The sequence below is a fragment of the Triturus cristatus genome, chromosome 9, assembly GCF_964204655.1.
Source record: "Triturus cristatus chromosome 9, aTriCri1.1, whole genome shotgun sequence".
Taxonomy (NCBI): Eukaryota; Metazoa; Chordata; class Amphibia; order Caudata; family Salamandridae; genus Triturus; species Triturus cristatus.
The window spans coordinates 270,344,730-270,371,993 of record NC_140592.1 but is presented as its reverse complement, the minus strand read 5'-3'; the positions used below and the strand labels follow the sequence as shown (position 1 = coordinate 270,371,993).

The following is a 27,264-nucleotide window of genomic DNA, read 5'->3' as shown; positions in this document are numbered from 1 at the left end:
TGGCCAAAATGTCATGGTATTTCCATGCTGCATCTTTGTGTTACATATGAAGGGCTCTACTGAATCTGCCCTTGTGACCTCTACTTGGGTGAAAACACCTTGCTGGCATTTTACATGTTATGCTAAATTTAACATACGGATTGATGGGTGAAAGGAGACCATATGTCAATATATATAATGAGAATATATTCCTTCCTTTCTGTGTATAATCTTACTGAAAATTAATAAAAAATATATTTTAAAAATGTGTCCTGGATTGCATTGATGGTGTATGGATATTGACATAGAGGGATTTAGACGCACGAATGCCAGAGGCGTCTTGGTGCTAATATCTACTGCACAAAATTGAAAGGATAGACCATATTAAATAAATTACCCCCACACCTCTAACTGACTGCTCGTCCTAGAGAGGAGCAGTTCTCAGGGCTAACTGCTGATTAGGATGGACAGGAAAAAAAACATGTGTTAAGCTGCTTCCCGAAAGTGATAACATTGGACTAATGTATAAGATGTCATGGAAGATTATTCCACAGTTGAGCTATGGAAAAAATGAAGCACCTGCCACCCCATCTATTTCAGCATTGTCTGGGACAGTCTTAACATTTTAATCATGTACTATCTGGAAACAACTAGTTAACATTTGGGCAAAGATAACAGATTTTGCAGAGACTCGGGCCTTGCTTTGCCACCCAGTGTGACTTTTATATAATGTAGCTGGACTTAATAGAGCTGTGAAATATATGTCGTTATTTTATTAGGGTTTTTGAAAGTTGTTATTGTTTAACTGAAATCCACATTCGAGAAGATGCTTCTCTTTCTGCCCGGAGCCCAAAATTCCTAGAACAGACTGTATTACTAGCATAGTACTCACAGCCATGTCACTTAAATTTCTGCTTGTTGAGTATGGTTGCCATCTTATTTGGAAAGAAAAGTAGCATCCTCATTGAACTGTTCTAATACGTAGTCGTAAATGAAGTGGCCAGTTGGGGCATTTCATGTACAGTGGAAGTTGCAGGCAGAACTCCAGGTTCTAGTAAGTGAACCTAGGTTTACCTGAAGAGGACTTCTAACTGATGTAGTCACCAACTGCCAGGAAGTCTGCTTCACATCAGACAATGCACCTCTCCAGCAATACAAGTTGCCCTTCCCATTAACAGAGAAAGATATATTATGCTTGTGGGAATGCACGCTTTTTAGGTCTCGCAGGCTTATTGTTATCGATACAGTTTCAGAAGGGGACTTGAAGCCATGCCCCTTCTTCCCATTGGCTTTCTATTGTAAAGGAGGCTTCTTAGTCCCTCCTGTGGTTCCGTGAATTCTGAACCCATTCAATGAAGGTTGTCGTATCGTGATGATTTTGGTAGCAGCGAACCGCGACTGACTAGTGCGGTATGCATGAGTGTTTTCGTCATGCTACACCGATGGATTCACTGTGTATTTAATGATCTAGTCTGCACCCTTGGGTTCCATTTTGTGCATAGCCGCCATTTTGTGGTTGCCCTCACATAGGCTACTGACTACAGGATGACTGGCCAAGCGAGCCTCTAGGGACGCATACACCTTAGCTTGAGTTCGTGTTGACTCCTGTTTGACCTGAGTCAACTGACCCTGTTGCCCGAGGCTAAACTTGTTGAGCCAGTACCTTGTTAAGCAGCTGGTCAGATAGCGATCAAAGAGCAGGACATTATTGATTCTATGGCACACGCACACACCCCTCTATCTTGCTTCTCATCTGTTTCTGCTCCTTCCTTTTATGGCCTTATGGCCTAATTATTGATTTGGGTTGAGGTCTTTTATGATGGGCCCGTCCGGCCTGTTCGAGCAAGAATGCTGGATTTTTGCCTTGTCATTGGCGGTGGGTTGGATAACTGAAAGTGGGTTTGTCGTTATGTGATGCCTCTGTAAATGTCATCCTCTGATTGGTCAAATTCGTAAGTAATTGATGCTAGCCGGGAACGTGGTTGTTGGTATAAAAGACGATGCTCCACTCTATTTTGTTGAGCAGTCTCCTGAGAACATACACCGTGTTGTACTTCTAGGATCTCTGTTACTGGCTGCAGCTAATAAATTTGATCTTTGATGTCAACAGAAGAATCCCGTGTCTCTGTACTCTAAGACAGGTGAACCCGAAGACTTCGGGCGTGTCCCCTGCGCCGCTGGGTTTAAATCCCGGTTCTTCACTCCTTGTTCCCCCCCCCCCCTGTCCACTTTTGGCCCCGCCAACCCGGACTGGATCCTTTACTTGCGGCGTGATACTGTCTCCTTTAATTACTGGGTGAGCACTATATTTTTGTCATTCCGACTGCGAAGCGCGATCGCACTACGTTGTCCATGCATTTTTGCACCTCCCGCCCGCACTCCGTGTATGTTCGCACTCCGCTGTCCGTGCATTGTGGTTTCTTCACGTTTTACGTCTTATTTAAAGTTGGTCATTGAAATATATAGACAGTGAAGCTTTCGTATGTTTGGGTCTGTAAATAAAGCAGTGCAGTATTGTACAAACCATAAAGGGCTCGAAGAACTCGCTTTTGTGCATTTTCATGATAAAAAAAACAAAATCACTCCAAAATGGCAGCCATGATGAAACAGTGCTTCTTTCGAAGTAGACTTAACCACTGAAGTTAGCCTTGCCTTTCTGCTTTTAAAATGGGTTATAAGTAAGCCCCCAACCAAGAAGCAGCGAGTTATTGAGCACAATATCTGCCCTTTCCAGCTGCTAGTAGCAGAAGCCGGATTTTGTGGGTACTTTGCTTAAATATGGGGGAGACGGCGGCGCTCAGGGTCGGCACAGTGTGCCGCTACACTTTTCAGCAGGGCACGGATGAACTAGAAGATCTGCGAGTGTGTATCCCACAGGTGCATCGCAATCACAAGCCGGCTGTGCTGATGCCCGTAGCTGGGAACGTGAACAGAAAAAGGGGTTCATAAGTATTGAACAATAGAAGGTTGATCATAAAAGTAACTGCCTCCCAAGTCGCCCCACATCTGCGAGCCATGTACAATGAAAGCTATGAGCAAGGGATACTGCCTAGTGACCAATGTGTGGTGTCCATAGTTGTAAGCCCGGGAAACCTGGTGATAACTGTGGCTCATACAGGCTGATCTCATTGATCAATGTAGAAGCCAAGATCCTAGCTAAATTTCTCGCCACCAGGCTGGTTACGGTTATCTCATCCTTGGTACACCCTGACCAATCTGGGTTTATGCCAGAGAGGAATACAGCACTCAGCATTCGCCGTCTCAACAATGTGCTAGCACATAGGGAATTCTTGGAAGAAGACGCAGTAGTGCTGTCTCTAGATGCCTCCATGGCGTTTGATTCTATAGAATGGCTGTACCTATTCAAAGTCTTGGCGAAGATGGGATTTGGTCTGAAATTCTTAGGCTGGATAAAATTACTATACACAGATATACAGGGCCAAGTGAGAGTTAATAACTATACCTCACGGACATTCACACTGCGGAGGGGAACCCGTCAGGGCTGTCCTCTGTCCCCACTGATATTTTCTTTGATGTTGGAACCATTGGCCGCCTGGATCCGTCGGGATGTTATGGTGAGGGGCTTGAAATTATCGGAGGGTCAGGAAGATCGAATATCCCTCTATGCAAATGATATTTTACTATACCTAGCCTCCCCATATAAATCCATACATGGCGTCCTGAACATCTTTACGAACTTTGGGAAATACTCTGGTTATCAAATAAACTGGAGTAAATCGGTACTGTTTGTGCTCCGGGTTCCCCGTCTCCCACAGAATTGCATGATTGAGGTAGCAGTGGAAGGCTTTCGATATCTGGGAATATATGCCACATCTGACCCAACCCTTTTTTATGATTGCAACTTAGGCCCCCCCCCCCCCCACTGGCCCGGCTAAAACAGATGTTAAACATTGGAGGTCCCTGCCCCTGGTATGATGGGGGAATAGCCCTCCCAGACCTTAGACTCTACTACTGGGCCTCACAACTGGTGGTGGTAAACAGTGGATCTATCGCTCTCCCAGTGATCCCGCCTATGTGTTAGATAGATATCAGACTGGACAATCTGGTTACCTAGGAGCGCTGTACTCCAAAGTGAAATGAGGGCAATATTTTTGGCCTCTCTGTCATACTGTAGAGATCTGGCACCAGGTAAATTCACGTCTGGGATGGTCACATGTCCTCACAAAAGCAACACCGTTATGGTATGCCCAGAGGTTGGGTTCTCTCTGGCATCAACCCGGCTTCGGTAAGTGGGATACTATTGGGATTTCCGTGGTCGGAGACCTGATTAAAAGAGGGTCGATCCTAAGTTTTAAGGAGCTCCAGCAACATTATAAGATGGCGCAGGGGGAACTGTTTAGATACATGCAAGTTCGACACGCCCTCACCACAGTCCTGCCAGACCTCACAGAGATACCAGAGTCGTCACCGCTGGAAGATCGGCTGCTAGATGGGCCACTACATTCCAAAGCCATCTCATTGACTTATAAAAAAGTATATGTCAACCTGCCAGACACACTACACAAACTTGGAGAGCAGTGGGAGGGAGACTTGGGACCACTCGAAGATGAGGACTGGCAGGCAGCCCTGAAGAAACGGCCATCACCCTCCGCTTCCGATTAATACAATTCAGAATTCTCCGTAGATCATATCTAACAGGAGTAACATTGGCAAAAATAGGGACCAGAACTGATGCACTTTGTCTTATGGGCTGCAGCCAAACAGCTACCTTTTACCATACGATATGGGAGTGCCCAGAGCTCTTACGACTATGGGAGGGGGCCACGATCCATATCCAAACTGCCTTGGGGAAAGCAATGACTCTCACACCAGGATTGGGCCTGGGCGGCAACAGACCTCACAGAGGTGGAACAGCAACTGGCCACACTCGGCTATACCCTTGTAAAAAGGGAAATAGCCAAGGGGTGGGGGGTGGCAAGTGCACCGTCTATCCAGATATGGGCAACAGAACTTGAAAAATGTATGATTGCAGAAAAGGAAGTATTTATAACACGGGGGTGCCCAAAGAAGTGGGTTAAGAAATGGGGCAAATGGAACGTATATCGTGGGAATATCTGTATCTCCCCGATGGAGGAACTTGAAATGAGACGAAGTGGAGATCGAGAAGAAGATATTGTGTAAATGTGACACTTCTTCCCCCTGATATTGTAATGATGTAATAAATGATTGTCGATTTGCTAATGTATGCCTAACTATAAATGAAACTAATAAAAAGAAGTTATAAAAAAAAATAGAAGGTTTATCAGTGGGGGAAAAGATGTAGGGAAATGTTCAACCTTTATTGCTTGCAAGTGTTATAAGATTTTTTTTTTCCTTCCAGATTCGTGGTGCTCTAATACTGTCTAACATCTTTGCAAATGTGTTCCCTTGGGCGCCTTAGAAAAATAAAACTACATGTAAATGATGGTTTTGTCGGGTTGATGACATACTAAAAAGGAATATTTGGGGTCATGGTGTAACATCTGTGACATAAATGTAGAAATAAACATGTTTATTAAGGAAGCTGTTTGTAGGGAGCACCGGAGTGCCAGTCAAAACAGCAGGCACATCACTTAAACTCAGCCATTCACCCAATGTTCTACGAGCCAGACCAAAAGTATCAGGAAGGGAAGTCGGGGAGAGGAAATTACCATTGTAATTTTTATTTCATTTTTAACACCACTGTTGTATAGATGTGCTTCAGGAGCAGCTTTACTCCACTCGTCAGAGCTATCCTCCCAATCCTCATCTACCATCCTCTTGCAGCCTCAACACTGCCACTCGCGCATTTGACAATCATTTATTTTGTCACTTGCTACCTTGTGTAATTAAGCTTCCTGTGTTTGCTTTTCCAGTTTTCCTTCAGATGTCAGCTGGGGTAACACGCTGTATACATAACCATGCAAAACATTGTCATTTGCAACGCCAGTTATAAAGCCAATAGCTCTAACATAAGCAAATGCGAGACCTATTGCATGTCCAATGCTTGTTTAGGCTTGCCGGTCATTCATGCTGCTCAGAGATTTGGTGTCCGACTTCAATACAATAGCAATAGGACAATCTCAGTCTCGTCTTGCAGGGATTTTGTTTTTTTTCTCAGAAAGGACAAAGTTCATAGGCGATGTCGCTATCTGCTGCAGTGCAGAGTGATTATTGATATGCCTGGAGAGGGGACGTTAGATCATCAGTATCACTATCTGTCCAGGCTGTTGCCCCAAGGTTAAACCCTAGCACAGGCAATCAAATAGCTCACAGTAGGGAGGTGGTTCTTGCTAAGAGTAGACTGAGCAAGTACTGTGGTCCTAAAAAATACTTCACAACCTATTGCCAGTATTTATTAATTACCAGCACCAGTCTTGGCGGCCAGATTACCAGCGCCAGTAAGATGCTGGTCAGGTGGCACCCGTAAGATGCTGGTTAGGTGGCACTCATAAGATACTGGTCAGGTGGCAACCCCAGTTGTGACCAGTCAACTGACCAGTCCTTACAGTGACTAAGCCGAACTGGACTGGCACAGTTGGGGTTGGTCATACGTAGCCTTGATATGACACATGTAGTGCGCATTATTGACTGCTCTTGCAGCGGTACCACAAAGCAACATTAAAATGCGCTGCAGTTGATAAAACTGGACATCTCCTGTTTCCCTTGGTTGTTTAGATAGCTGAAAACTTGGCTGTGCGTAATAAGTCAGAGCACTGTATTGTCGGGGTGGAACATGTGTTGGTGAGGGTTGAAAAACCCGGAACTACATTGGCAAAAAAAGCAGCTAATAAAGGGTGCAGGGTAGAATGTAGTGCATGCTTCGAGCTGTGTAATAGCACCAATTCATCTGAGCTTCAATACAGTGCATTGTGGTAATAAAGTCATGTATTGTGCAGTGCCCCTTATGACAGCATTGGTGAAGATGGCCAGGTATGACGTGCATACAGATCTGTGACATATATTATGTAAACGTTGAATCTATTTTTTCGAATTAGAAGCACAATATTAGACCCCATAAGGTAAAAATGAAAACACCCCGTCAAACACCCAGTTTTGGTTTGCCCCCTCAGACTGGACAATTGCAGACACCCATGACTGGTGCGGACACCAAACACAGTATCTGGCAGAGGCAGTGAAAGTGGACAGGCTATCCAGTGGCAGTGGACTTCACAAATTAAGTACTGCTGAAGGCCACTCAGTAATGTTTGGGAGGCTGCCCAAACAATAATCATTGGTTTGCATATGTTTTATTTGTTTTTTGACTCCTTCGAGGCCAATCAAACAAACCTAGCAGGAAAGCAAAGTAAAGCAAGTCCCATCCACTAAACAATGGTCATATAGAGCTAAACATTTAACAGATGCATACTATAGAGTTCGGATCTATTTTTTGATGTATCCGGAGGCATTAAACAATTAATTCACAATGTGGAAAATATTTCTTGTGTCCCTTAGAATAGAGTGTTCCATTATCTTAATGATGGCCCCAAACTACTCTGCACAGCTTTACAATTATTTGTTGTCTAAATGAACATTCTAATAATGAAAGGTAATCATGAGCAAGTGTGTTGAAACACATTCTGTAAGTAGAAAGAAAATATGACAGCATTGGTGAAGATGGCCAGGTATGACGTGCATACAGATCTGTGACATATAATATGTAAACGTTGAATCTTTTTTTTCGAATTAGAAGCAGAATATTAGACCCCATAAGGTAAAAATGAAAACACCCCGTCAAACACCCAGTTTTGGTTTGCCCCCTCAGACTGGACAATTGCAGACACCCATGACTGGTGCGGACACCAAACACAGTATCTGGCAGAGGCAGTGAAAGTGGACAGGCTATCCAGTGGCAGTGGACTTCACAAATTAAGTACTGCTGAAGGCCACTCAGTAATGTTTGGGAGGCTGCCCAAACAATAATCATTGGTTTGCATATGTTTTATTTGTTTTTTGACTCCTTCGAGGCCAATCAAACAAACCTAGCAGGAAAGCAAAGTAAAGCAAGTCCCATCCACTAAACAATGGTCATATAGAGCTAAACATTTAACAGATGCATACTATAGAGTTCGGATCTATTTTTTGATGTATCCGGAGGCATTAAACAATTAATTCACAATGTGGAAAATATTTCTTGTGTCCCTTAGAATAGAGTGTTCCATTATCTTAATGATGGCCCCAAACTACTCTGCACAGCTTTACAATTATTTGTTGTCTAAATGAACATTCTAATAATGAAAGGTAATCATGAGCAAGTGTGTTGAAACACATTCTGTAAGTAGAAAGAAAATATGACAGCATTGGTGAAGATGGCCAGGTATGACGTGCATACAGATCTGTGACATATAATATGTAAACGTTGAATCTTTTTTTTCGAATTAGAAGCAGAATATTAGACCCCATAAGGTAAAAATGAAAACACCCCGTCAAACATCCAGTTTTGGTTTGCCCCCTCAGACTGGACAATTGCAGACACCCATGACTGGTGCGGACACCAAACACAGTATCTGGCAGAGGCAGTGAAAGTGGACAGGCTATCCAGTGGCAGTGGACTTCACAAATTAAGTACTGCTGAAGGCCACTCAGTAATGTTTGGGAGGCTGCCCAAACAATAATCATTGGTTTGCATATGTTTTATTTGTTATTTGACTCCTTCGAGGCAAATCAAACAAACCTAGCAGGAAAGCAAAGTAAAGCAAGTCCCATCCACTAAACAATGGTCATATAGAGCTAAACATTTAACAGATGCATACTATAGAGTTCGGATCTATTTTTTGATGTATCCGGAGGCATTAAACAATTAATTCACAATGTGGAAAATATTTCTTGTGTCCCTTAGAATAGAGTGTTCCATTATCTTAATGATGGCCCCAAACTACTCTGCACAGCTTTACAATTATCTGTTGTCTAAATGAACATTCTAATAATGAAAGGTAATCATGAGCAAGTGTGTTGAAACACATTCTGTAAGTAGAAAGAAAATATTGTTGAAGTTGTTCTTTTTCAGTGTTTTGTTTACCTTTAATGAAGATTGTTGATAAAACATTTGCCGCATATTTATGGATTTACTACAATTGCCACATAACTTGCAGATTTCAATATAAATGTTCTTTGTAGCTTAAATAGATCAAAATAATACTGCTAAATAATTTGCTACATAATGCCATACAAATTTCCTTAAATTACTGCATAATTTGGTCCTTGATGCTGCATAATCCTAGTAACCCTCTCCAGAGGGGTTCAGACGTTGTCATTATGATGAAATCTGTATTTTTCACAAAACCATGACATCTTTTCCATTTATTAGTAAGTTTCAGTTCTGTATCAATGCAGGTTGTGCGATAAAAGTCTCCAAGCATGTAATGGATATATATACAAAAATTGTACTGAAAAAAGCATAGTTTAAAGGCACTCTATAACTGGGTCATAATACAAGTTTAAAGGTCCCATTTAAAATTTTGTAAAAATAACAATTCATCAGTTATAGTTAATTGAAGTAACTATAGTTCACGCCCGTGCACAGTGTTGTCATCTATGATACAATAGATAACATCACTGAGGACATCAGAAACTACGTCATACAATGTGGCATGAATGATGTAATATGTTAGGACATAAGCGGTGCATGGGAAGGACGCGAGTTGTAGTTACTTCACTTACCTGCATATTCTGTTAAGCTCAGAGGAGCCATCTCTGTCAATCCATGTCAGCCTATTTTTTGCTCTTGGTAGACATTTCATATCTTTTTAACATTAATTCAAGTACAATCACTGGCTTGGGCTACTGCTGGAGAGCTAATGCAAATTAGCCTCCTGGAGCTTCAGGCATGGAAAGGGTTAACGTTCAAAAGGTTTTCCTTTATATTTATTGAAAATCCAGCTTCCCCATTGAATTGAATTTTAATACCTATTAAAAATAGGTGCTTAATTATTTTTCTAGCAGGTTCCTTCCCCGAGTTAGCAGCATTACTATTTTAATTTGGACTCTTGTATTCTACATATGACAGCCAGGCCTCCCATAGCGAAAATAGCTTTTTGGCCCTTGTCACTGTATTACATGGTAATATTATTTTTCTACATGTCCCACTTTTAAATACCATGCACCCTACCTTGGGGGCTTCAAGGCTACCATATGGGTTGACTTACTGATGTTTCAAAGGGAGGATTTTACCCTTTCATAAAGGGTTATTTTTAGGCCTGGGCGGTAAATTCCGTTCCGCTCGCGGAATTTGGGTAATTTCGTGTTCCGAGGAGAAAGTTGAATTGTCTAAAATTCTGCGTTCCGCAGCTTCGCGGAATTTTTTGCTTGTTCGAATTCTCAAAATGTGTGTTCGCAAGATATTTCCCTTGAACATGCAAACGGCGTTCGCGAACAGGAAAAAAGCATTGTGAACAAGCAATTCCGTGTGAATTTCTGCGTGCTCGCGGAGATTTTTTACCATTTCGCAGAGCTTTGATTGTGGCGTGACTACGCAAATTCTGCCCACCCCTAGTTATTTTAACAGGTCGCTCTGCAGCAGTCGGGTTACACAGGGTCATCCTGTAGCCATGTTTGCACTGTCATTGTAGTGGATGGCACAGTAGGTGCTGCAATCCACAAGTATCATTTAACTTCCAGGTTCTGGGTGCTCTTTTACACCCTAGACTAAGAACTTTCAAGCAGTTTAAATGGTCCAATCAGGAATACACAATTTAACCATGGGTAAAGTGTGAGCACAGGCACATTACTAGTGGTTTGCAGGGTCAAGGTCACAGAGTTCTAAAGCCAGCAAAGCAGTTAAGGTCCAGAAAAAGGTGAAAACTCCGGGGTGACCATACAGAAAAGGCAGTTTTCCTACAGCAAGAGTTAATAGACAGCAGAGTCGGCAGCCAGAATGTGCCTTAATCTACTTAAGCAGGGCCACTTCAGGTCTGCTTTCAAAGCATTGCTTTGGCTAGCAGTTAAAGCCAGAATTAAATTCATGGTTCTAAGCCCAATCCACGGAGTCTTTTAGAAAATGCTCAAAAATATGTGCCTAACCCATCACCATGCCACACTGGGGCCAGAAACAATTGTTCATTGGCTGCTAACCTGATTCAGAAATGGTTGTTCATGCAAATGATAAATGGAGACAAACAATTAGGAGTAAAAGGCCTTGAGCTATGGAATGCTGTCAGCCCTTCCCTGAGATCCAAACCCAATTACATATGCTTCAGGCAACTGCAGAAAACACAATTATTTAGAGACTCCTAATTGACTGGCCTTCCAGACATCCAGGGGCTGCAATCATAGAACATCATCCAAGAATCACTGACACTACCTGATAGGACGTGTTCTACCTTACATAGATTTCCTCAGACTGACCATTGCATCTTGCATCTTTCAAGCTAGTCATCAAAGGGTTACACCTAGCACCTTATAAATTGTTTACATAAACAAGTAGGGGTTTTGTACACCCTGGCCAGTTTGCACATGACTTTCCAGGATCAAATTTTGCTGTTGACATTTTCTGTTTTTGAAGTATTTAACTCCTTACATAGATCCAAGGAAATGTCTAATCAAAAGCTATTGTTTTCTGTGGCTTCACATAGTACCAATATGTATCAGCAGCAAATGGCGCTTGATCTAGGGCTCGGGCCAGTCGTACCCTCTGTGCATTGCATACTGGTACCAGTTCAGGATTGGGCTCTGGGTTACTGGTGTAGTGGTTGGAACTTCATCGTCATCTCACTCTTTAATGTGACAGGAATAAAAAATGTGCATTTCATTTAGTAAAAAACATATTTTGTGCCCCTCTTGGGATTCCACTTGCCCCCCCGGGATTAATACCTCTACCCCTGGCCTGCCTTTGGAGTAGGCGGATCTTCCCTACCCTGGCCTAAAATGATCATCTGGTTCCAGTTAATAAGATTATGGTTTATATTTCAATTTGGGGTCGTATTTTTCCGGCACATTATCTACACATTATTTGACCATCGTGCTAAAATGTTCATAGTAAACCAGTGTTATTTTATACCTGCTATTATTTTTACCAAAAATATCAGCCTGGCTGTGAGTCTGTTCAGAAACCTCCGAACATGTGCCACTGCTTATGATAATCAACACCAAAACCAAGTGAAGGGAATACCCAGGGTTATCAGTATTGCAATTTGAGAGTAGAATGAGTCTTTTAAAAAACATTTTTTTATTAATCCACCACTTGTATTTCTTTCAATCATAACTGTGTACACTAACATGATTTCCTCTTTGAATATTTTCAGCTGTTATAACAACCACGACTTCTACTGTGATCCAGACTCCATACCCACAGCAGCAAGGAGTGCCGCAGAATTACCCAGTGCAGGCACCGTACCCAGGATATCAGCCTTTGCCAGTGCAGCCGTCACAAATGTATCACGGAGGTATGCCAGCAGGGGGGATGCCAACCGCTCCCTATCCAACACCGTACCCAACACCGTATCCTCCACCATATCCCTCACAGGTTGCAGGACCACCTGGTTACCAGGAGACTATGGCAAGTAAGTATAACACTGCTTACGTGTGGATTTAGAGACCTTTACATCCGGGGGAAAATAGGGAGGCGCTGCTTAAAATATGTTGATATACAGACAGATATTTACATAAAGAAAAATAAAGTGGAACAGCAAAGTGAATTATATTATCTACAACGCAATGACAAAAATATTTAGGTGCACAAGAGGCAGAATTTGCGAAAAGTTTAATTGAGGGAAGGGAGAGACATGAGTTTTGGGATATGTTTATGTGGTCAGCATTTGTACAGTGTTATTGACTAAATTATAGCTCTGGCTTTTTGGTCAGCAGCTCAATTTAAGATGGTGATCCACTAGAAACTTTTTGAAGTCTGGAATATTGGTTGACCTTATGCGTCATATCTGTCCTCAGGAGGAGCCTTCAGAAAGGTCACACTGAGAACTCTTCCTCACCTTTATGCTCAGGTCGAAAGAGGAAAATCCTCAACTAGATAGCGGTTTCCCTATTCAGGCCTTTATGTGCATCATAATATGGCACCTCTAGGTTCTTTATTCTCCACCCTTTCTGGAAAGGTATTAATTATCTTGGACCCATCTTTTCTCTTCATCTAATGGATGTATGTATGAATAACCAAATTTCATGCCGAAATGAAAATCTCACCTTCCCCTAGACACATTTTACTGATGTTTTCTAGGGCACCCGGACTCAAAATGTCTGACCTAGAGGAGCCAAGATGGCGACCGGGACGGCAGCGTAGACCCTCGGCTCCGTGAACCTCCGCATCCCGCACGGATATCCTGCAAGAGATCCTCAGTCTGCGCTATGCGATCGTGTTTGTGAACGAGAGTGGCACCCGACCGTGTGACTCCGAGGTTTCTGGCTGCGGTACCGCCGGAGAAATGTGCATTTGAACTTTGCGGCCCGTGCAGCCCTGGAGCCTGGACCTCGAGTGGACGCCTTGGCCGGGTGGCAGTTCAATAACAGCGGCCTGCGGCGACTGGGTGGTGTCGGTCCACCGGAGCGGTGCTAACCTCGGCCTGCATTTCGCCGTGGTCGCTCCCACTGCTAAGCGTAGCGGACCGAGGGCATGCCCGGGGGTGCAATTCTCAGATTCTCCGGTGATTGCCCCTGCCTTTGACGGTGAGCTGCCCGGACGCCGCCCGTAGCTCGCCCTGATCCTTGCGGGCTGCTCCCGGATTTTCGCGGGAGCTGGTCCGTGGTGGGGACGACTGTTGCCCGTGACCACGCAACGGATAATTTTTGCCTGCCCCCGGAACCCGGTCTCCAGCGCCGTGGACTTCGAGGCGCTTGTCCCTGGGTCCCGGCCCCAACACGGGTCGGGCCTCCCCGGCGGCCATCTTGTTGCGATGCAACCTACCATCCTGTCCGCTGGGCCGCAGCGGGAATGGGAGTGTGGGACTTTTGGGAGTGTGGCGGAGCGCTCGCGGAGAGCTGTGCTGGGGTACGGCGACCTCCTAGAGGCCCTTGGTGCCCTTCATTTCTCCTTGGTTCGTGGCGTCGGGGTCTTGGGGAGTATGCTCGATGGTGTGGCATCAGTGTTGGGACAGTGGCGGCCTGCCTGTCCTCAGGTACACGAGGACTTCCCACACTGCACACAGGAGGACAATGTCGCGGCCACCCCTGCGATTAGTGCACACCTGGACACTCCGGACAGTATGCTACCGTGTGATCGGCTGGCTGAGGGTTTGATCTGTTCCGGAGGTATTGGACCTGAGTGGGAGGTGGTGGCCTCGTCCCGTGCACGGCCCCCGGCGACCCAGGGACAATTCCAGCAACAGTTGTCTGCTTTGACTGATTCCGCCTTCCTGGACCTTGTGTGCAGTGCAGATCCTGGGGCAGCACTGGGAAAGACGTCCCTCCATGATGCGGACTGTGTTGGAACTCAGAGACTTCCACCCCATCTGTGTGTGTCGCTTCCCGGTCGTTTCTGGACACTTCTATACCTGGGAACATTGGACATGGCGCTGGGTCGAGGGGTAGGCATGTGCAGAATTGCAAAGAGAGGTCAAGGATAAGGCTGATCCTTCGGGGGTGGTCATCCAGTAGACGGGCGGACTCCGGGGTTGCGTACTCTCATGGCATAGCTGTTCGCATATTAGGTGCATATATGCTCCCCATCTCTCTTTGATATGGTCGCTTTGGTGCTGCTTATTGTTTGCTGTGGGGAGACCTCACCGTGCGGGAGGGAGAAGCCGGGGGTATGTTTTGAAGGCCCTCCTCCAGTTTATTATACTTTCTCTACCCCCCCGTCTGGTGGGGTTCTTTTCTTACTCCTTTTTCCCTGTCTCTTCTATATTTCGGGTCTAGTTCCAGGGCGACAGGCACACTGCTGGGGGGGGGGCCGTACTCATTTGCAGAGGTGCAGGGTGGGGGGTTGGGGGAGGGGATTCTTTAGTCTTTCATCTCTTTTTCTATGGCCTCCTTTTTCTTCTCCGCTTCTTCTTGGTTTTTTCTTTTCTGGGATCAGCGTGGTACACCTCCTTGGTTGTGAATCGTTGCCTTCTCATGTGTGCCACAGTTTCCGGGCTGTTCTCTGGGCGTTAGGGCGGGGGCTTGCAGGCGCAACTGTTTATGATATTCTTCCCCATCCTGAATTTCCTGTGTCTGCGCCATTGATCCCATAGATTGCTGTTTATTGATTACGTCTATTATTCTGCCTGCCTCTTATCGCTGTTGGGAAATTGTCTGGCACCTGATCCTACTGTTTCGTTCCATTATAAAATGAAAAACCCTTTTTTTCCTGGTGTCCTACCTGGGCTGCTCGCTGGCTGGACTATACTAGCATGAAGACTCTGCTCTCCGAGGTGCCGCCTGTGTTCACATTTGATTTTTATTGTTCTGATTGTCTAGCGGCCGGCCCCGGGGGGTTGTAGGCCCATACTTGTTATTGATTGAAATGTCAATAAAGGTTTTTCAAAAAAAAAAAAAAAAAAAAGAAATGTCTGACCTAGTAGGAGGTAGGACCAATAGTTCAGGCACAGATTGAATTTAAAAGTTATATTGTATACGTCCTCCTTGCTATAGGAGCCGGAAGTGTATAAGAAACCCTTTTCTGCCCCCGCAATCTCAGATATGCTTGCTTAAAGGGTCAATTCCAGCAACTAGAAAACAGTTTGAGGGGTTTTTTTTCCACGAATAAGCCCTAAATGCACTTACAATTTAAATATTCCATCATATGGAAATAAGTTGATACTCCCTTATGGAGCCAAGGTTCTAAAACATTTTTCAGAAAAGCCCAGGTGGTGCAGAAAAAAATCTGATTTGAGAAGTTGTTGAATGAGAGCCAAGTTTTGGTGGTGCTCCTACAAAAATTAAACAATAAAGATAAAGCCATATCATTGATTGGACAAGACGACAAAGTCTGCATCAAACCAGTTGCAGCTGGTGTGAGAATCAGAAGACAACTGTAAGGCGTGTTCAAGACGGTTGCCAAGAACAAGTGGACATAAATTGGGTCATATGCTCTGGATAGATTTCACAATTCCTCCATCTCTCCTTACATGAAGGGATTCCTCCACAGTGCCCTTCGGTATTTGGTCTGCCTTTGAAAAGGCGTCTATATCATTTGAATTAACTTCACTGTTCTTCTCCAAGCTTTGTCCCTCTGCCCTGCATTCAAATCGGAAAGGGCTTCACCTGTAAAGTGAGGTACAGATCCAACTCTTTCAAGATCTCTGTACCAGCTCACTCCATTACTGATTGACTGGATTTAAGGAAGCAGAGTAGTCTTTCTGAGTGGGGAGCTGGGCTCCTGCATCCCGTTGAGGATGCCAGCAGCCCTTTAGAAGACAGGCTACACAAAGTAATCCATACTGGTGCATTGTCACCATGATAGTATTTCAGCATTTTTGTATCTCCCTCCCCACCCTTGCTTCTTAATAGTCCTGGAAGTTCTTCTGGTGCTCTGGATACCGATGTCCTGGTTTTCTATAGCTGTACAGACATTTGCATAGATCTCTATGACCTCAAATATCATGGCCCCAGGCAAAAAAAACAGGATAGCGCAAAATGCTTGAGCAGGGATATTTTTAAGTCTATGAGAAAAGTCAACCAGTCAACAGCATGTTTTAAAGGTCCTGGCAAATTGTTGGTGAGTGAAACAATCCTTACAGAAGGTTGCATCTTGCCTTTTTTGCTGGATACCAATAGTTAGCACTGCCGGAAAAATGACTGGGAAAGTTAATAAGGCATAAAGCTGGTTTGCAAGAACTGAGGACTGGTGCCATAGTTGATCTTGAACACCACGCACAAGGCCTTGAACTAGACCATGGCCTTCTACAGGTAGGTGTAGCGATTAAATCAGCAAAGTTGACATATTGAATGTTCATGTTCTTTGGAACAAAGTGACCAGCGGTCTTTTGTATAGTTTGGTGATTCCCAAGGGTGTACTAATATTAGCCTAATCACCAACATATAACCTCATGTGCCAAGAATTAAAGACAAAGCATTAACGTTTGATGTGAAACAGGAGAAACACATAACTCGTGTTGTGGCTGAATTGCATAATGTGAAACCAGAAAAACTGAGCTTTATCCCAGATTCCCCTCTTGACTAAATTGTGTTATCGTAGGTAAATGTTATTTGACCAAGCTGCCTTTTTCTACATTATCATATATGAGAGCACATTGAAATATACCAGTTTGTAATATGCTCTGTATAAAAGCCTATCTTGATTATGATTTAATAGCCTATAATTTTGCTCCATGTATAAGCATCTAGCCTACTTGTAGCATGCACATGACAACTTACTTGCCTTTTAGTTCATTAATAGCATTGTGGTCAGAGGGGGCGAGTTTGAATGTTTCAAAGTTCCTATTTAAAAACTCACTTTTAATAAATGCCTCTCAGGGCTGTTATATAATCTGAGTAGACTAAGGTGAAATGCTTCTGTATATTGAAGAAATGCACTTGAATTTTGAAGAGATTTATCATATTCCTACATGTTTGTAGCACTGTGTACTTGTCAAATATTTTCATGGCTCGGCTCGTGCACGAGTCCCAAGTTTTTAAAGCCAAGCCAGACCCTTAGTTTGGCTCTTGCTGTTAATTTGTTGGTTCACCCACCTCTACTAAGAACCCATCAATATTTGCAGCCCTTGTGCCTATGATCCCGGTCATCTCTACTGATACAGATTGGGATTAAAACTACAACTAACAATACAAGAGTTCAGCAAGGAACCAGAATGTAAGCAAGCTTACATTCTGGTAAGCTTGCTTGAACAGCAGGAACAAGATTGGGGGGGAAAGTGTCACTTACTGAAGGAGTGAGGGCCCGAGAAGGTGGCAAATCTTCTCTGTAAAGGGGCCTAGGTCCTTGTGAAAAAGTCAGCTAGGTTTGCATAAAGCTGTCTAACCTAGTTAACAATGTGTAGATCCAAAGTAGCAGAGGATGTCTGGACTATCTTCAGCACTTACGTATGTGTATAAGTTGCCACAGATAGACAAACTAAGAAATAATGTGCTTCCCCTCTAATGATCTTGCTGTATGGTCCATTATCACAAGACTAGTGGGCATGAAGAGTACTTACCCGAGCATCTCAGAATTGATGTTTATCACATTTCTTGTGCACATGCATGAGAAAAACATTCACTGCATGGCCAAGCCATGTGGGTGGCGCATTGGTGTAAGGTTCAGCAGCAAGAACACTCAAAACAATTAACACAGAATAGCTCTTAGAATTGGGAGCCAACATTTATATCTCCCCCGTTATTATTTAGAATTTTGGGCTTTGATATTCAATAAGGAAAGACCACATGTGGTACATAAGAATTATTATCCAATTACGCATATTATGAGAAAAAGATCAGGTTACTGAATTAATACTGGTCATCAGATTCAAATGAAACTTGTAACACAAACAGTCAAGGGCAATATATGAAAATATGTACAACTCCTTTAGAAAAAGATTTATTTTGTCAAGAGTATAGGGAGATGTTATAAGAAAAAAAAAAGATCCAGAAGCTGTATGTTGCTGGATAATTTTCAAACTAAATGGGGGAAATTCTGAAATAAGGAAAGCTGTTGTACTTGAAATGGTTATTGTAAAAAATGTATTTCATCCTATGAAGTATTTATTTTGTCTCAGTAAATTTACAGCAGGATCCTACCTCTGTCCTAGTGTGTTTAAAACCTTCTAGCCTTCGTTTCAAAGGGTTATTGGGATTCCCTCCACTCTGATATCAATCAATCAAGTATATTTGTAGAGCATGATTTGTCACCCGGGAGGGTATCCAGGCGCTTGCTGTAGGTCTCACTCGAAGAGCCAGATCTTGAGCCCCTTCCTGAAGTCGGTCATCAAGGGCGAGGTGTGGAGGTGGAGGATGTTCCAGGCTTTGGCGGTGAGATGAGAGGAGGAGCATCCTCCGGCATGGCAGTGGCTTATGAGAGGGGTCTGTGCGATGGCGAAATGTGCAGATCGGAGGTTTTTGGCGGGGCAGTGAAAAAGCAGGCGGGGTTCATGTAAGCGGGTCCTTGGTCGTGGAGGGCTTTGTAGGCATGGGTCAGGACTTTTTAAATGGCACATCATCTGGACCAGGAGCTAGTGGAGGTCTTTCAGGTGCTGGGTGATGTGGGTTCTCTTGGGTAGGTTGAGGATCAGTCTGGCAGCTGCGTTCTGGATCGTCTGGAGTCTTTCATGAGTCCGGTGGTTGTGCCAGAATAGTGCGTTGCCGTAGTTCAGTCGGCAGGTGATTAGGACATGCATTACTGTCTTCCTGATGCTGTTGGGGAGCCACTTGAAGATTTTGCGGAGTGTATGGAAGCAGGCTGAGGAGCCTGGGTTGACCTGACGTTTCATGGAGAGTTTGTTGTCTAGGAGGATGCTGAGGCTGTGGGTGCGGCCTTTTGGTGAGGGGGTGGGTCCAAGTTCCAACGCCACCAGGAGTCATTTCAGAAGGCGGTGAGTTTGCCACTGATGAGAACTTCCGTCTTGACTGTGTTGAGTTTAAGGCAGTTGTCCTTCATCCAGGCTGAGATGATCCAGGCTGAGACGATCTTCATACAGTTGTAGAAGTTAGTCTTTGTTGAGGTGATGTCGGTTGAGAGTGATAGGACGAGCTGTGTGTCGTCCGCGTAGGGGATGATGTGCGATCTGAGGATGTCTGTGAGCGGTGTCATGTAGATGTTGAAGAGTGTAGGGCTCAGGGATGAGCCTTGGGGAATGCCATAGATGTTGTGCTTCACTATCACTATTATGAAAGACCTCTAGTGGCAAACATTAGACCTAGGGTTTTTCCAGTCATTTTGGTGGGGTCTCTAGTCACTTGGCACAGAGCCAGCAACTCTAGGATGGCCTCTTGCTCTAAGTGCACAAAATAATGATCGGCCCAAAGATTGAAGTTACCAGCGGGGTTTCTCGGTTGGTTCAAGTATGAGCTGAGGGAGGCCTGCTAGTTTTTATGCAAAGTGCCGTAATTTCAGAGCAGCAGTTTTGAACCACAAAAACTACCCATTAGTGACTGTGGTCATGTGAAGGGGCAGATTTTGTTTGACAATGTGCAGTTCTGCCCAAACCATATTAGTGGAAGGCAAGTGAGAGAATAGCAATAGAATTCCTTAACTGGTAAAGGCACTCCACTATCATTGGTGGTTGTGATATGCTCTACATTAAGAAATGCGTAGCTCAGAGGGATAGCCACTGCAACATGCACACCAGATTAGCCTGTGAGTTAGATATAGATTTCAGTCAAATGTCATTGTATTGAATGACCATTGATAATAAGCATAACTTTTGCTGACGTGTAGGGTGGACATTTGCTCCACCAGGTTACACTGTCTGGCAATAGATTTGTGAGGCTTTTTTTAGGGCCACATCTTTCTTATCTTCTTTTATTAGTTGAATGAAGAATGTGGAGTGAAATAGACTCAGTAGACTTGGTTTTGGCTTTCTTGAGTATGAAGAGTAACCCAGAATATCAGACTTTATCTCCCACAATGGGGTATTTCACAACTCTATTTGTTAGTAATAAACAATAGTTTAAAACATCCCATATTGTGGACCTTGTGTGGTAAGGAACTGGGAATTATTTGGGGGATATTTCTGATTTGGCTGGTCCGGTGGTACCTTTCTACATTTTCTCCACTCATCTTTATCTACAAACACATTGACAAGCAACGTAAAAACTAGCTTTGTAATATGATCTTTACTATCCCTCTGTGATTTCCTTCACATTTGTTTTCTTATACCTTGACTTTGGCAAAGGACAAACGTCTGGTTTTCCGGAGGAAGAGTACCATCTATCTCAAGAGGAGGGACCGAACACCTTGGCTCTGATTTAAATTTCTGACCCTAAAACATTGGTGATAAAACTTTAACTTTCAGCAATATTAGCTGACAATATCCGTGAGGAAAGCAGCAAGGTGGGTTTTGAATGGGTAGTTTGGGTTGTTGGAAGGCTCTATTGCAAACTTTGATAGCCCATCGCGCTTGTTTAATTTATATCTGAGAGTTTTGCAGTGATTGGAATGTCCAAGCAATACATTTGCTTACATATGGTCATGTAGTAGCCAAATGTCATTAGGCGTGACAAGGGTATACCTAGGAGTCTGAGGTACACAAAATGAATACTAGGACCGTAGGTTCGGGGAAGATTGAATACGAATTGGGAGAGGAGTTGCCCTAACGGCTAGGGCGGTCGACCTCGAATCTGGGGAACTGGGTTCGAGTCTCGGCAATGAACATCCTGTGATTCTGGGCAAATCACTTAATCTCCCCGTGCCTAACAAAAAATGTATGTGTTCACATGTAATGCAACTGGTGCTATGTAAAGCGCTCTGATAACCGATTCTGGTCAAGTTCGCGCTATATAAAACTCTGTAAAATAAAATAAATAAATAAATATAATCTTCCTCAACCAGTGAGATTTAAACCTACTCATCAAAATGCTGGCACAAGCATGCCCCTTTGAGTAGAAAACGTCATCTCTTACTCTATTGGACCTTTCATCAATGGCTTACTTTAAATAATTCCCTACCACCATTCTGGAAATCCTCCATACATTTTGCCCATTAATACATTTTGCTTATCGTTATAAATTTGGGTGTTTCAGTACCAGCATTTTTAACCGGAACAAATTAATTTGAGAATAAATCAGAGTCCAGGCCACACATCAGTTACATGACAATGATAAGGCTTGTCCGAGTTCTTATGTTGTTCCTCAAGATAGAATTTGGTATTTTTGAGGTATGTGTGGCTGCAGTATGCATACTTCAGCCATATAGTGTTGGGCCTGGATGCATGCAAGTTGTTTTTCTTCAAAGAAGTCTTTCAAATCATGAGGCAGTGTGACTTCTCCTCTTGCTGGTAATTCAAATGGTCGTCCGCTCCATTGGTAGATTATGTTCTTTCCACCATCAGATTAGGATGTGCGCTTCCGTGCTCTTTGTCGACACAGTCACAGGGCTCTCTTCGATCTACCCAAATTCCTCCCCTCCCATCTATATTGTTCTTCGATTGCGTCCTTTTACTCTTCATTTTAGGTCGACTGTTACTTCTTTCAAGCGGTTGACCTTGGCCCCGCACGGGCCTTGTCCTTCGATGCCTACCTCTGTCTCAGCCGCGTACCTCCACCATGCCTCGACGATGATGGATAGGACACCATTCAGATACTGTCCTCCCTACCATGCGAAAAATCCTCGGAGCGACCTTTATCAGGTCTGTAATTTTTGACTCTCACTTGAGCACAACCAGGCCATCTGCAGCTCATTGCGTTCCAAGACTCTTCGCTACTGTCGACTCGAGATGTCGCGCAGCAGCAATGATGACACCCCACTCCTCTTCGTTCCCGAGGACATAAAGGGGGAACATCATCTACAGCCTTCTAAAGCATCAGATCTGAGCTGGAAATCGAAGATCTTCGCAAGCCCAGCAGTCTGCGTACAGCACTCACTTCCCCTAGACATCAATCTCAAGTCGAGCAGCCCCCATAAAAAGGGCACACAGCCACTCTGTCATGCCATAGTCCGGTTTTTGGACTGTCACTGCCTTTGGGGCATGGTTGGCAACGACAAACTACTTTGGACGCTCTGCCCAGCTCTGACTTGGTGCCGAAGAAACTCTTGAAGCTGACCACATCGGTGCCAGCACCAAGCCGACCTTTGACGCAGACTACATCTGCCTCAACGCTGACCTGACTCTTGATGCTGAAACCAAAAGCGCCTTCATAGCCGACACCTTTGGCATCGACCAACAAATCTGCTGTTGGTGCCGTCACTGTCAAACCAATTCTCAACAAGCTGTGAGAGGAGGTCGATGCAAGGCAGAAACACCTGGTAATTTATCTGCCGGGGTCCACTGCTGCTCCAGCTCTCAAGCGCAGGTTGTTCTTTGAGGAAGGTTTGGATGTTCTAATTCCAGCAAAACAATGCAAAAAGGCGGATAGGGCGATCACCCCACTCTCAACCATACCCTCACCCTGTTCCGCAGCTTTCACCTTCCAGGAAACCGACCCTGACTTGTACCCTGCCCATCCCTCTCCTCCAGATGATCCTACTTCCTATCAGGAGCTGGTTGGCAGAACAGCCCTATTCCATAAGGTGGACCTTCATACAGAGCCCTTAAAGGATGACTTCCTCTTTCAAACCCTCTCCTCCACATACTACTCTAGTGAATACAGTGAATAAATCCCTATGCTTAAGGGTATGTTACGCCACATACCTGACATCTTTTTTTGTTTTATTATTCTTTTTATTAATCAACACACAGTAGGCTTCACATATCCTTTTTATGTGGCGTAGTCAGGTCATTACACACAATTTCATTTGTCTGTCATCACAATTCCCCATATCATACATGATCCCCACAGATTATCCAGGCATGTATAACAGCCATACCATACCCCTATCTCTAACCCCTGTAAGCTCTCAAATCACCCTACACTTTTCCCACTTCTTGGGGCATCCTCTGGCTGTATATTATTTTTATTTTTTTTAATTTTTTATAGAGTTTTTTATATCGCGAACTAGACCAGAGACATCGGGTATTACAGCTTTACATGAGCACCAGTTTCGTTACAGAAGGACACATTCATTTTTGTTAGGCACGGGGAGATTAAGTGATTTGCCCAGAATCACAGGATGTTGAGCGTCGTTGCTGAGACTCTAACCCGGTTCCCCAGCTTCGAGGTTGACAGCTCTAGCCGTAAGGCTACATCCTCTCCCCAATGGTATAGACCACTTGTATAGACCACTTGTTCGGCACTCTGGCACCAATTCAGGTCTGCCATCCAATCATCATCTACCGGGGGACCGTAGCACCCGATGTCCTTGCAATATTTCGTTTTACAACCCCAGCCGGTAATCTAAGACAGATTTCTTTAGTCCTAGGCCAGTCCTGGCCCCCTTTTATCCCCAGCAGGAGCAAGCCGTGCTCCACCGCGATCTCCATTACCCCTGCCATTATGGACGTGATTTGGGTCCAGTAATGTTGAATAACTCTACAGTTCCATAATGTTTGATAGAAGGACCCCTCGCCCCCTTCTGCGCATTGGGGAATGGGCTCTTCCAATTTTTGTGTAGGAGGACCTGTTCATAATAAGATCTATGGAGAATCTTAAGCTGGACCAGTCGGAATCTCACTCTGATGGAGATCTCCCGAACGGCTTGGAGGGCTTCTGTCAAGTCCTCGTTCTCTAGTGTTTTCCCCAGATCGCCCTCCCATGTCCACCTTAGGGGGCCCAGCAGATCAGGGGAATTGTTGAGTAATTTCTTATAGATTAGGTATACTCCCTTCTGTGACACTGGCTCTGTTAACAAACGGTCCTCTAGTGGTGTGGCATCGGGCAATTGCTTCCCCTATTGGAAAGTGGTAGTTTAGTGCGTGTCCCAGCTAAATGTGTCGGAAAGGCTCTGAGTCAGCGAAGTCATATTCTTTTTGCAGATCTTGAAACTGTATGTATGCATGGTTTCTCCAGACATCGAGTGCTCTGTCAATTAGTCTCCATTTATGGAATCCACCCAATCCAGTTACCTCTGACAGGAGTGTGCTGTACCACAGCGAAGTCAGGGATGTTGGTTTCCCTCTCCAGCCCAGGAATTTGGTAGCTTTGTGCCATGTGTGTACTACGACTTGTGTGTGTTGTGGCCAGTCATCCCTGCCCTTCTTACAATACTAGAAGTCTCTCCCATCCCCCCAAGTCCATGCACCCTCGGTCTACTCTGTATGCAGTATCCTGGTGGTCCACAAACACCCAATCATTAATATATTTGGACATCGGGGACCCCCAGGAGACTTAGGTGGAGAAGGGGAAAGTCATAGACCCCTCTCAGTAGTTTAGCCAGCACGATTCTTGGTGCTCCCCCTTTCCACAGCAGTTTTCAAACTGTCTGGCCAGTTCCAGCAAAAATCGCAGATGGAATCTTGTACAGTGTGTTCTGCATTACGTAGAGCAGTCTCGGGAGGGTCATCATCTTATATAGGGTTGCCCTGCCTGCCAATGGCAACGGGACAGATTGCCAGTGCTTCGCATATGTTTTTTAGTCGCCCGAGTTGCAGGTCAAGGTTCAGCCTAAGGAATTTGCGTGGGTCATGCGTTACGTATATTCCCAAGTATTTGAATCCGTTTGAGCACACCGGGGCCAAGCAGTTGTGCGGCAAGCAATGGGCCTCCCCGACAAGGGGTAAATCACTGATTTAGCCCAGTTGATTGTGTAGCCAGAGTGCTCCCCGAATATTCAAAGGATTTGGATTACTCTGTGAATGTAGTACTTGGGTCGGGCAACATATAATAGCACATCATCGGCATACAGGGAGATTCTTTCTTCCCACCCTCCCAATGTGGGTATGCCCCAGATTATGGGGTCTCGGTGGATCCATGTCGCCAGGGGTTCGAGGGCCAGGGCAAAGAGCATTGGGGATAGTGGGCAGCCCTGCTGGGTGAACCTATGAAGCTTAAAACCTAGTGAAGTTGTTCCGTTTACCTTGACCATTGCCGTAGGGGCTGTGTAGAGTAGTTTGACCCAGGCTCTAAACTTTGGGCCCAAATTTTTCCAAGACTGTAAACATGTAATTCCATTCCACAGAATCAAATGCCATCTTAGCGTCTAAAGCCATCGCCACCGTTTCTATATCTGTTCCGGGTCTGGTTGGGGGTGTGTGTGGGGGTGTGTGTGTGTGTGTCCGTCCCTGTCCCGAGTTACGGAGGCCCTGTTCCACTAAAGAGGCTGGAGCATTGCTGGGTCAGCTGTTGCAGCGTTTGTTTCCCACCAGGGTATTGGTAGCTTCGGAGTGCAGATTAAGGAAAGGGCTGCTGCCTGGGGCAGCTCGTCACTGTATCTCGACTCACAGTCCGCCCGTCATCTGCATGAGGGGCTTGGACGTCGAAGGGGACTCAAGGAAGCCTGAAGACTACAATTTTAATCCATGGCCATCCATCTGGGCATGTCACACCCTCCCTGGCTAGCAGATGTCAATTTGGGTTGGACATATTTTTTGTTTTCCCCGCGCAACAACCCTCCCGTTATGATGAACTCTGGGAACTGTAGTCTATTACAGCAACTACAGAGGATGTGTCATCATGTGATCGCAGGGGTGAAAGCCTCAACCAATGGGAGGTCTTTACAGCATTTAAAGGTTTGGGTGGAGTAGTGCCGGGATTTCAATGGCATCTGAGGAAGGCGATTACTCGCCAAAATGCATTGTGCCTGTTGCCCTAGTAAAGACTTCCAAGATATTCCCCAGTGTGGCCTCCAACTTCTCTTCAAATCGGAGGGGTTTTGCTTGGATATATATATATATATATATATATATCTTCCACTTCTCAACAGTCCACAGGGAGAAGAACAGCACTCAGCAGGGTTTTGAAGTTTGGAGGTAGTTTATTCCAGCAAAATCGATAAAAGCGTCTGTGCGTTTCAGATATATATATATATATATATATTATATATATATATTTTTTTTAAGGCCTGTGGCTTTAGCTACACATGCTTCACATACTTCTGCCATAAAGTGTTGTGTCCGGATGTGGGCAAGTCGTTTTTCTTCAATGAAGCCTTTCGAGTCACTAGTTCGTAGGTCCTCCACCTGGTGATTATGCGCATGGACATTGAATCCATTGTTAGATTGCTTTCTTTTCACCATCTGGTTCGGACATGTGTGCCTGCGCTTCGAGGCTGTTACAGTGCTCTTTTCCGTTTGTGCAATACTCTCACCCTCATCTGTATTGCTTCTGCATATCGAGGTAAATTGCAATCTCTCGTTGAGACGATGCATTTCGACTGCAGCCCCCTCAGGGCCTCACCCTTCGGGACCTTTTCCTCAAACTCCTTCAGGTTCTCCAGAGACTGCCCTTCCGTTACTGCCCTCGCTGCCACACAAAATGTCCCCGGACCTCTGTAATCTGTGTTTGTCATCAGAACACAGAGAGGTTAATTGAGAAGCCTGCTGCTCCTTCCACTGCAAGTAAACCCTCAAGGCTTAAAATGCAGCAGAGAAGCATCAAGGACACTCCGGACTTCTTTGGCTATAAGGACTTGAAAAAACATCCTCCATCATCGGTTGCGGAAGAAAAGGCGTTTTCCATTGAGGGCACTTCCAGCTCTCACCTCGAAGTCGACTTAGAGATGGAGGAAGTCACACAGGCTCAACAGTCTGTGAGTATGGTACCCCCTGTCCCTCAACACCATATCGAACACTCCAAGACTCGTCTTGATTGAGACCATCGGTCCAACACTGTCTTCTGGCCATGGTCGGCACCAAGCAACTGGTACAAATGCACCAGCTTGTGCCAAAACACCAACCAAAGCCTTCGGCGGTGACCACCTCGGTGCTGAGCCGACTATTGATACTGAGCCGACAGTCTGCGTCCACCGCTTCCACA

General features: G+C 44.7%; 1 protein-coding gene across 2 annotated transcripts in view; it reads left to right on the top strand.

Annotated features, from left to right (window-relative positions):
* SHISA5 (shisa family member 5) overlaps positions 1 to 27,264 on the top strand; it is a 319,518-nt gene that overhangs the window by 255,929 nt on the left and 36,325 nt on the right. For both annotated transcript variants that reach the window (XM_085624898.1, XM_085624897.1), the window contains one exon: positions 12,198 to 12,455. In XM_085624898.1, the coding sequence (XP_085481024.1) occupies positions 12,198 to 12,455 (258 nt within the window). The remainder of the gene's footprint in view (positions 1 to 12,197; positions 12,456 to 27,264) is intronic.